This window comes from Rhinoraja longicauda, chromosome 13 (assembly GCF_053455715.1).
Source record: "Rhinoraja longicauda isolate Sanriku21f chromosome 13, sRhiLon1.1, whole genome shotgun sequence".
Lineage (NCBI taxonomy): Eukaryota > Metazoa > Chordata > Chondrichthyes > Rajiformes > Arhynchobatidae > Rhinoraja > Rhinoraja longicauda.
In genome coordinates, this window is record NC_135965.1 from 18,878,408 (window position 1) to 18,890,438 (window position 12,031).

A 12,031-nucleotide genomic window follows, 5' to 3' on the forward strand; every position below is an offset into this window, starting at 1 on the left:
TGGCTACTTAAACTGAACCCAAGCTTTCTTCTCTCTTTTTTGAAGCTATGACCAGCAATTAAATAGGAAGTGACGTACCAAGAGTTTTATTCGTCATATATATGTATCAGCAATGAAATATTTTGTTTTCGTATGTAGAAACAAAGAACTGCAGATGTTGGTTTATACCAAAGACAGACACAAAGTGCTAGAGTAACTCAACGGGCCAGGCAGCATGACCTGCTTAGTTACTCCAGCACTTTATATCTATCGTCTTTGATTTTAGATTTTAGACTCTAGAGATACAGCATGGAAACAGACCCTTCAGCCCACTGAGTCCATGCCGACCAGCGATCACCCCGTACATTAGCACTATCCTATGCACTAGGGACAATTTTACCAAAGCCAATTAACCTCCAAACCTGTACATCTTTGTTTGGAAAAGGCCCAGTCTCTCCTTGATGGGGATTAATATTCTTTCAATGTTTACAGTTCAAAATAAAATCACACAGGGAACAGGCTGATCGAGTTCTCTCAGGGGAGAGTGTTGCTGACAACGAGAGTGGCTTGGGGATTTACACCTGTCAACTTGTGATTTTCCATTCCTCAAGATCAGATTATGCAGTGGATACCAGTGTTGGGTTCCCTGCAAATGATGCAACCATCAGAAGCAGAATGAGTAGAGTCATACAGCACGGAAATAGGCCCCACAGCCCAACTCGTCTACACCGACAAGGGGCCCCATTTGAGCCAGTCTCATTTGCCAGTGTTTGGTCCATATCCCTATAAACTGTCCTATCCATGTACATGTCCAAATGTGTTTTAAATGCTGTTATAGTACCTACATCAACTACCTCCTCTGGCAGCTCATTCCATACATCCACCACCCTCTGGGTGAAACTGTTTTCCCTTAGATTCCTATTAAATCTTTTTCCCTCTAACCTTAAACCTACGTCCTCTGGTTCTTGATTCCCCTACCCTGGATAAGAGACTCAGCATTCACCCTATCTATTCCCCTCATGATTTTATATACCTCTATAAGATTACTCCACAGCCTCCTGCAATCCAAAGAATAAAGTCCTAGCCTGCCCAACAGTCCCCTCTAGCTCAGGCCCTCTATCTCGTAAATCTGGCAGCATTTTCATAAATCCTCTCTGCACTCTTTTCAGCTTAATGGAATCCTTCCTCTAGACATGTCCAGATAGACACAAAATGCTGGTGTAACTCAGCGTTTCAGGCAGCATCTCTGCAAGAGGAATGGATGATGTTTCGGGTCGAGGCCCTTCTTCAGACTCTGCACCTCACCGTAATTCTTTATATACAAAAAACTCGATTTGTTACTTGACTTGATACTTAAGAAAATTTGTCAGTTTGGCATCACTGGATTCATGGGTTTTACTGTAGTTTCATGGATATAATTGCCAATACAATTTTTTGATTCTAGATATATTTAATTAACTGAATTTAAATTCCACAGATCCTCTGGTCGATTTGAACTAATGTCTCTACATTATCATGATTGTAATCAATTGATTGTAATCATCTATAGTTGACTGGGTAGCATGCACCAAAAAGGTTTTTTGCTGTACCTCAGTACATAGGACAATAATAAACTCAACTAAACTCATCAGCCCAGACTTTTCGGATTATCCAGTCACATAATCACAAAGCTATTGAGCCCGCACATGATAAAGATGGGAATGAACATTAAACATGTGAATATTTTACCTTCAGTATCGATCCCAGGTTGAATTTTGCTTGCTTCCCCATTGCCAAAAAGGTAAGAAGGATTCGCTGTTGTTCTATGATCCTGACGCCGATGTTTATGTTCAGTGAGATGAAAATTGGTTTCAAGGGGGCGAAGACCAGTGGCAATGAGCAGTCTCGCCAGAACCATCGCCTCAGTCGAGTGCCATGTTCATCTGCAAAATGCCCTCCGAAACCGTTAGTGTTTACCCTGTGCGTAAGACAAGAGCCAGCAAGGACTGACACAGAGAGGCACACATGCAAGGGTCATCTTATATTTATTGTACGGACTTCCTTAGGATTAGGTTTATTATTGGCATATATACCGAGGTAGAGTAAAAAGCTTTTGTTATATCTGCTATTCAATCAATTCGGATAATACTATACATGAATACAATCAAGCCAAACACATATACAAAGGATAGAGCGAAGAGAAATATGCCGGAGTACAGAATATTGTTCTCAGCATTATAGCGTAACAGTTCAAGAGATAATGTCCGCAACAAGGTTTGTTGGAGAATCAGGACAGTGCCCTCGCTTGCCGTTCAGAAGTCCGAAAACAGGAGAAGAAGCCGTTCCGAGTCTGGTGGTGCGCTTTCAAGCTTATGTATCTTTTACCCGATGGGAGTGGGGAGAAGGAAGAACAACTGAGGTGGGACAAGATTATGTTGGCTGTTTTTCTGCGGCAGCATGAAGTGTAGATGGAGTCAATGGTGTGAAGTCTGGTCTGTGTAATGGATCGGGCTACATCTACAACTCTGCAATTTCTTGTGATCTTGGGCAGAGCTGTTCCCAAAACAAGCTGAGATGCCGGACCAGTTCACAGACAAAAAAAACATATCCCAACACATCTAAATTGAACATATCCCAAGTGCCTCCTATTCAAGAAACGGGAGTCATGTGTACACATAAATCTTTTAGAGTTACACAGCGTAAAGTATTGGATCACACTAGTTCTATGTTATCCCACTTTTGCATTCACTTCCAATACATGGGCAATTTACAAAGGGCCAATTAACCTACAAACCAACATGTCTTTGGGATGTTGGAGAAAACACAAGCACCTGGAGGAAACTGATGCAGTCACAGTGAGAACGCACAGCCAGCCCCTGAGGTTGAGATTGAACCTGGATCTCTGACCCTGTGAGGCAGCAGCTCTACCAGTTGCACCACTGTGCCGCCCACTAGTATGAACGGGAGATCAATGCTTGGCGTGGACTCAGTGGGCCGAAGGGCCTGTTTCCATGCTGTATCTCTAAACTATCCTACTCATCCCTCTTTCGCATCCACTCCTGATACACTAGGGAAAATTACAAAGGCCAATTAACCTACAAACCTGCCCGCCATATTTGCTGCAATCTTTCTTATCCGGTTGGTGTTGAAAAATAGATAGTCATACTGTGTGGGAACAGGTCCTCGCCCAACCTGACCATGCCTACCTACTACACTAGTCCCACCAGCGCATGTTTGGCCCATAACCCTCTAAACCTTTCCTTTCCATGTATGTACCTGTAAAAATGTCTCTTCAATGTTATAGTACTTGGCTCAACTATCTCCTCCGGCAGCTTGTTCCATGTACCCACAACCCTTTGACTAAATAAGTTACCCCTTAGGTTCCTATTAAATCGATCCCCCCTCACCTTAAATCTAACAGGTTGCTTGGTGATCTCGGGTAGATCTGGTCATAGATGGTGCCCATTTTAAAAGGAGCAGAACTTGCCGGTTCTTCATTTAAGAGGACTCTGATTTATGGACTGTTCCCAGGGACACATTCGGAGATGGACATCAAGTGCTGCTGGAAGGTCATCAACTCGGTGAAAGATGCTCTTTGGTTTGCCCGAAACATGTCGATCTCCCAGCAGAGCAAGATGTCCGTCAGGGAATGTTGTCGACTGGCCCGCTCCAGACTGCAGGATTACGTGCTGAGGGACGCACTGAAGCTCTGCGCAGCCAATGTCAAGGCTCAGTGGGGGAGGACCACAGTCTGGGGTGACATTGGGAAGCAGAGTGTGGTGGGGTCACCCCTCAAACAAGGGAAGGGATATCATCCCACGGGACAACATGAGTGGCAAGGTTGCTGAGTATGATGATAGTTCTGTGAACACTACCAAATACAACACTAATGGATGTATGTATAGTCACTGAGAATGTCACAAGAATTTTTGCACAGTTCTTGTTTTGTGTATATTTTTTATTCTGAATAAAATTTATTTTTGGGGAAAGAAAAAAAAAAATCAAAATCAGAAGGATAAGTGACCTGGCATAAGAGACCCTTCTTCAGTCTGAAGAAGGGTCTCGACCCGAAACGTCACCCATTCCTTCTCTCCCGAGATGTTGCCTGACCTGCTGAGTTACTCCAGCATTTTGTGAATAAAAGGATAAGTCACCTACCAGACCACGCCATTGGGATGATAGCAGGTACATCTTCCATATGAGGTGAAGATGGCACGGATAGCTGGTTCGGTATCTTTGTCTTCCTGCACAATGCAGGTAACTTTCTTTTCCTTGTCAATAAAAATCATGATCGCCAGATTTCCAGAAGGATAACGAAAAAGGTGTTAAGGAAGTGTGGTAAGTTTATATGCATCACATCGAGGAACCCTTTGGTGCACACTTATAATGAAATTTCAAGTGGGATAACGTTGAACTTGTTATCCCATAGGGGCAGCACAGTAGCGTAGCAGTAGAGTTGCCCTCTTAAAGCGCCAGAGACCCGGGTTCGATCCTGACCATGGGTGCTGTCTGTACAGAGTGTATAAGTTCTCCCAGTGACTATGTGGGTTATCTCCAGGTGCTCCAGTTTCTTCTCACACTCCAAAGACGTACAGGTTTGTTGGTTAATTGGCTTTGGTCAAAAACTGTAAATTGTCCCTAGCGTGTAGGATAGTGTTAGTGTACCGGGTGATTGCTGGTCGGTGTTAACTCGGTGGGCCGAAGGGCCTGTTTCCAAGCTGTAACTCCAAAGCCTAAAAAGTCTAAAGTCTAGTGTGAACAGACAGGTCGGAGTGGACTCAGTGAGCCGAAGGGCCTGTTTCCACGCTGTATCTTTCAAGCAACAAGGATACAATATCTGAGCTGTTCCGTCTGCGAAGGTTGTTAGAAACGTGTTCCCGTTCTTGTAGTTCTTCACCAGGAAAGAGAGCGGAAGATCCTTTGGGAAGATTAAACAATTAAACAGTGATAATGCTCTCAGTCAATATTTTTTATCCCAATCCGACATTAAGGGAATCAAAGCGATTTTGACCAAAGAAGGACACAAAGTGCTGGAGTAACTCAGCAGGCCAGGCAGCATCTCTGGATAGGTGACCTTTCAGGTTGAGACCCTACCTCAGACTTAGTCACCGACATTTTCCAAAGTAGGAGAATCTGAAGAAGGGTCTCGACATGAAACGTCATTATTCATGTTCTCCAGAGATGCTGCCTGACCTGCTAAATTACGCCAGCTCATTGTGTCCTTTTGTGTATTAATCAGCATCTGCAGTTCCTTATTTCTACAATTTATGACCAATCTGCCTATTGTAGGCTGAAGGGCCTGTTCTTGTGCTGTGCTGTACTGTTCTACTATGCCTGAGAACAATATACAAAGTCTGAAGAAGTATTCTGAGCCGAAACTTCGACTGTCCATCCCTTCCACAGATGCTGCCTGACCCGTTGAGTTCCTCCAGCACTCTGTGTTTTGCAGTTTAGATCAGAGGTTCCCATGGCTTTACTGTGCTCCAGGGGGTGTGGGATTACCTAGGGGGGTGCTCAGAAGCAAGGGGGTGGCAGGGGGGCCGCCGGAGGTGGAAACATTTCTTGTTGCATCGCCAACTTCATATTTGGTGGAACATGGTTTTAATGTGGTCTCTCCAAACAAAAAAAATCAACTCTAGATTACTGAACCCAGTGATGGAAGCTTCCTGCTACGTGACTTTAAACCAGACATTGGCAAACTGGCCATCCATTTGCATTGAGATTTTACTGAACTGTGAAGTAGTCATTAAACATCGTGTCCAAGACTAGTTAAATGCCCTATGGGGTGGCACCGTGCCACAGCGGTAGAGTCGCTGCCTTACAGCGCCAGAGACCCAGATTTGATTCTGAGTGCAGGTGCTGTCAGTATGGAGTTTGTACATTCTCCCTGTGACTGCTTGGGTTTTCCCCAGAGTGCTCCTGCACATCTTTGGAGTGTGAGAGGAAACCGGGGCAAACGGAGAAAACTCACGCGGTCACAGGGAGAACGTACAGACAGCACCCGTAGTCAGGATCGAACCCGGGTCCCATTCCTGGCACTGTAAGGCAGCAACTTTACCATTGCCGACCAGGAAAGATTTAAAGGGGACCCGAGGAGCGAGGTTTTCTTCACAAAGGGTGCTGGGTATATTAAACAGGCTGCCAAACCAGGTGGTAGAATTAAGTGCAATCACAACATTTAAAAGAATTTTGGACAGGTTCATGGACGGGGAAGGCTTAAGTTTTGTGGGCCAAACACAGGTAAATAGCACTGGTGAATACAGGCATCTTGTTTGCATCGATGTGTCAGACCGAAGAGCCTGTTTCCACGCTATGTAATTCTAAAACAGAAAATAGATGAAGGAGAAGATTATTCGGCTCCTCAAGGCTGATAAATTCAATACAAAGAATGGTAATCTATCTTACTATTCCCACTCTCTTTCTATATCCTATACCTTTTGATGCCTTTCCTATTGTCCCACATGTTCATTTAAGGTACTGTCACAAACATAATGTCAAGATAAACTAATCTCATCTGCTGCCACATGAACCATATTGCAAAAAACTTGCAAACTTTTTTCGGTTTAGTTTAGCGATACAGCATGGAAACAGGCCCTTTGGTCCATCGAGTCCACGCCGACCAGCAATTTCCCGTACACTAGTTCTATCCTACACTCTAGAGACAATTTACAGAAGCCAATTAACCTACAAACCCGCACGTCTTTGGAATGTGGGAGGAAACCGAAGCACCCGGAGGAAATACACATCACAGAAAGAACACACAAGCTCCGTATAGACAGCACACATATTCGCGATCAAACCCTGGTCTCTGGTGCTGTAAGGTAGCAACTCTACCGCTGCGCCACTGTGCTGCCCTGAGTTTCAGGCTTTAGAAATGCACTGGTATTAGCATTATTGAATCCTTTACCATCTGTAAACTTCTACATAAATGCATTACAGTGATTTCTTGCAGGTGCCTCCAAGCAGAGCAGTTGGAATTCTAACATAGAGCAGTGCAATAAAGGCATATGTGTGCAGGCATAGACAGATTAGGTTGTTATACTTTTCATGCAAACTCCATGCGACCCCTTAGTTTCAAGAAACATGAATCTACTCCAGTTGAGAAAACAATGTTCAATGGTGTGTAGAAAGGAACTGCAGATACTGGTTTATACCGAAGATGGACACAAAGTGCTGGAGTAACTCAGCCGGTCAGGCAGCATCTCTGGAGAGAAAGGATGGGTGACGTTTCGGGTCGGCACCCTTCCTCAGACTCACGTTTTGGGTTGGGTTCCTTCTTCAAACTGAAGAAGGGTACCAACCCGAAACGTCACCTATCTGTTTTCTCCGGAGATGCTGCCTGACCGGCTAAGTTACTCCAGCAGTTTTAGATTTAGAGATACAGCGCAGAAACAGGCCCTTCGGCCCACCGCGTCCGCGCTGCCCAGCGATCCCCCGCACACTAACACTATCCTACACCCACTAGGGACAATTTTTACCTTTGCCCAGCCAATTAACCTACATATCTGTACGTCTTTGGAGTGTGGGAGGAAACCGAAGATCTCGGAGAAAACCCACGCAGGTCACGGGGAGAACGTACAAACTCCGTTTGTGTCTATCTAATGGTTCAACGGTACTTTATTGTTACTAATACCCAGATAAACTGAAATTCTTATTTTGCATAAGGTTCAGTAAAAATCTTACTAGACAAAGGCACAATAACACTTAAGTACGAGAATGAAACTACTATGCATACCTTATGCCAACTGAATGTATCATCTACTACTTCTGTGAAAATGTCGTCCCACACATCTTCGTCCTCTGTTGTTTTTATTCGTTGTCCAACATCTGTTGAAGTTGATAACTGGAAGGCAATTGTAGTATTTTTTTTTGCCCCTGATTTAAGATGATGAAGAGGGTGAGAAATAAAGAAAATAAATTCGACTTTTAAAGACAATTCAAACGCACCATCTTTTCAACAGACAACCAGTGGGCGACACAGTGGCGCAGCTGGTTGAGTTGGGAAATTTTAAGATGGCCTCATAGCTCTCTGAAAGTAGCAACACACGTAGATTGAGTGGCTGGCATGCTTGCCATCGTCAGTTGGGGCTTTGAGCACGAGAATCGGGTAGTCAAAGAAAGATTTTAGGCTGCATTTGGAGTATTGTGTGCAGTTCTGGTAACCGAATTAAAGGGAGTGGAGGCTGTTGAGAGGGTGCAGAAAAGGTTTACCTGGACGCTGCCTAGACTAGAGGGAAATGGCTATATGGAGAGGTTGGACTAACCTAGATTGCTTTCTCCGGAGTTAGAGAGCACGAGGGCAGACCTGAGAAGTATGGACGATTATAAGAGGAATAGATAGGGTAGACGGTCAGATCCTTTTTCCCAAGGGAAAGTTTAAAGGAGATGCTCGAGGCATTTCTTTTTACACAGAGAATGGTGGGTGCCTGGAACGCACTGCCAGGGATGATGGTGGATCAAGAACAATAGGGGCTTTTAAGAGGCGTTTAGACAGACACTTAAAGACACATAAAGTGCCTCAAGATGATGGGCCACCATCACCTCATCGGTGACAATAAGGGATGGATAATAAGTTTGGCCTTGCCTGCCACACCCACAAATATGAATGAACGGACGAGAATATATAACATACAAGCTATCAGGTCACTGGAGACATGAAAGTAAAAACTACATAAAACATTTAAACTAAATTAAAATCTGAACCACAAGAAGACTACTTACCAGAGGGGTATCTGCGTGCAGATTCTCTTTCTTTTCGGATATATTTTTCCACTGTCCTGTTATGTAACCTTGAACAAAATATATAGGCTAAGGCTAGGACCAGTGAAATGAGTCTTTCAAACATAGAATTATGAGCAGCATAATTTGCCAGTCAGAAACGTTTTCCCAGCATGTAAATTTTATACTCAAAAGCCTTGATGGTGTGGTCTGAAGTGCCCGTTTCCATGCTGTAGCATTAAGGCAAGAAGGGCAACATTAAAAGGAGATGTGTGGGGCAAGTTTTTTTTACACAGACAGTAAAATTTAAAGGATATGTACAGGGCAAGTTTTTTACACAGAGTGTATTTGGAGTGCATTGTCAGGGGTGGCGGTGGACGCAGATACAACAGTGGCATTTAAGAGGCTTTTAGATAAGCACATGCATATGCAGGGATATGGATCACATGCAGGCAGTGGAGATTAGATTTAGATTTAGAGATACAGCGCGGAAACAGGCCCTTCGACCCACCGGGTCCGCGCCGCCCAGCGATCCCCGCACATTAACACTATCCTACACACACTAGGGACAATTTTTACATTTACCCAGTCAATTAACCTACAAACCTGTACGTCTTTGGAGTGTGGGAGGAAACCGAAGATCTCGGAGAAAACCCACGCAGGTCACGGGGAGAACGTACAAACTCCGTACAGACGGCGCCCGTAGTCAGGATCGAACCCGAGTCTCCAGCGCTGCATTCGCTGTAAGGCAGCAACTCTACCGCTGCGCCACCGTGCCATTTAATTTGGCATGGACATTTTAGGCCGAAGAGCCTGTTTTTGTGATGTTCTGTTTTTTGTTCTATCACTTCAATCCTTTAACATCCAGAAATCTATCGCTCTATGCTTGGGATGGACATAATGACAAAGCCTCCACTTCTCTCGAATGTAGAGAATTTTCAAAGATTCAGCGTCTTCTGCAAATCTCGTTGCCTCAGTCCACAGCAGCCCACACTTCCTCTGAAATCGTGTCCCCTGATTGCTGGCTCCTTAGCCAGGGGCACCATTGCTCCCTCGTGATTGCCAAGCCCAAAATATTGTTAAGCTCTCCTGTTGAAGCCTGCAGGAATATTATTTTGATGTAGCACAGCCCATCACACAGACAAGAATCCCCATTAATGACTCCATCTATACTTCCCGCTGCCTTGGAAATGCAGCCGACATGATCAAAGATACGTCCCATCCCAGTTATTTCATCTTCACCCGGCTCCCTTTGGGCAAAAGGTACAGAAGCTTGAGAATGCGCACCAGAAGATTCAGAAACAGCTTCTTCTATTATCAGCTTCTGAATGGTCTATCCACAAGCTGGGACACTGCCCATTGCACCTCTCCCCCATTGTGGACATTGGACCTTGTCTCTGGAACTGATGCACTACAATGCTGAGAACTATATTCTGCACTCTGTATCTTCCCTTTTGCTCTACCTCTTGCACTTGAGTTTGACTGGATTGCACTTAGTATGGTATTGTCTGATTTGATTGGATAGCATACAAAACAAAACTTTTCACTGTACCTCAGTACACATAACAAAAATAAAAACAAAAATAGCAGACTATTTCTGTACAATTTACTAATCGGGGATTATGACAATACTGAATTGGACTGTAAGAAAATAATTTCGCTGTGCGTTTGCACTTCACACATGTGACAATAAAAGCATCATTGAACCAATGAACCATTAATGGATAAGGGACTCTAAAACTATCCAAGGACCCAAACAGTTTCCAGGTGAGGCAGAGGTTCACTTGCACCTCCTCCAACCTCATCTACTGTTGTTGTTTGATGAACTTTCCCTCAGAGACCACAGAACAGCTCATCTCAGAAAACAACACCTTGTCAGACACCAAATCCGCAGTAGCTGTCAGGCACTAGTTAACTACAAAATCTCAACTTTTGAGAATTGGCTTGTGCTTGAAATCCTTTAATAATCTTTCAGTATATTACATCCAGAGATGCCCTCTGTTCCGCTGAGTTACTCCAGCATTTTGTGTCTATCTTCGGTGTAAACCAGCGTCTGCAGTTCCTTCCTACACAAATCTGTCAATTTACTTGTGCAAGTAAATCCAAAATCCGTAGGGCCCAAAATACCGAGATTTTACATTATTTATATATAAATATAAAGAGGCTACCATCTACCTCATTGGAGACCCTCAGACTATCTTTAAACTGACTTTACTGGACTTTATCTTGCACTAAACTTTATTCCCTTTATCCTGTATCTTGATTGTAATCATGTATCGTCTCTCCGTTGACTGGATAGCATGTAACAAAAAAGCTTAGCACTGTACCTCGCTCGGTACACGTGACACTAAATCTAAACTAAACTAACTATGTATTTTTTTCATCTACTATAGTATATGCCACTAATTATTCAAATATTTCAAATAAGATTCAATGCCTTAATTTGAACTATGTTTTTCATATTCTGTTATGCTGCTGCAAATAAGAATTTCATTGTTCCTTTTCAGGACATATGACAATAAAGTACTTTTGACATTTTGTTTATAGGACAAAGATTTAAGGTGAGGAGACGTAGATTTAATAGGAACCGTGGGATAACATTTTTGCACAATAGGTGGTGGGTACATGGAATGAGCCGCTGGAGGTAGTATTTGAGACAGGTACTATCATAACATTTAAGAGATATTTGGACGGGCACATGGGTAGGATAGGTTTAGAGCGCTTTGGGCCAAGTACGGGTAGGTGGGACCAGTGTAGATGGGGCGTGCTGGTCAGCATGGGGAGGTTGGGCCGAAAGGCCTGTTTCCACGCTGTATGACTCTATGACTTGACTCTTGATTCCTCATTATTAAAGTTTGATTCTGTGCAGTTTTTTGATTGAAAGATTAAGCACGGAAACAGGCCATTCAGCCCATCGACTCCATGCCGGCCAAAAATCACCCGTTCACACTTAGCCCTATGTTATCGCACTTTTGCATCTACTCTTTACTCGTCAATTTACAGAGGCCAGTTAACCTACAAACTTCTCTGGGATGTGGGAGCAAACTGGAGCACCCGGAGGAAACCCACGAGGTCACAGGGAGCACGTGCAAACTCCGCACAAAGAAGGCACCAGAGATCAGGATCGCTTCCTGGTCTCTGACGCTTTGTGGCAGCAGCTCTACCAACTGTGCTGCCCCTTTTCGTTCAATTGTGGAGATTTAACTGTATTAATAAAATACTATTGGCTACTCAAGCATTTCAAAACATTGCCCAAAATACTTGCAGCACCCAGATCAAGTCCATGTTATCTTGTTGCCACTATAATAACCTTTGTTATAATTGTAGGGAGATCTGGTGCTGTTCACATGTCGCT

The 12,031-nt window shown here is 43.8% G+C and overlaps 1 protein-coding gene across 3 annotated transcripts in view; it reads right to left on the bottom strand.

Annotated features, from left to right (window-relative positions):
* Positions 1–12,031, bottom strand: part of LOC144599155 (glutamate-rich protein 6-like) — a 39,107-nt gene that overhangs the window by 910 nt on the left and 26,166 nt on the right. For all 3 annotated transcript variants that reach the window (XM_078409891.1, XM_078409892.1, XM_078409890.1), the window contains exons 10-14: positions 8,680–8,747; positions 7,694–7,833; positions 4,791–4,876; positions 4,117–4,272; positions 1,708–1,936 (exon numbers count right to left, since the gene is read on the bottom strand). In XM_078409891.1, coding sequence (XP_078266017.1) covers positions 1,708–1,936; positions 4,117–4,272; positions 4,791–4,876; positions 7,694–7,833; positions 8,680–8,747 — 679 coding nt within the window. The remainder of the gene's footprint in view (positions 1–1,707; positions 1,937–4,116; positions 4,273–4,790; positions 4,877–7,693; positions 7,834–8,679; positions 8,748–12,031) is intronic.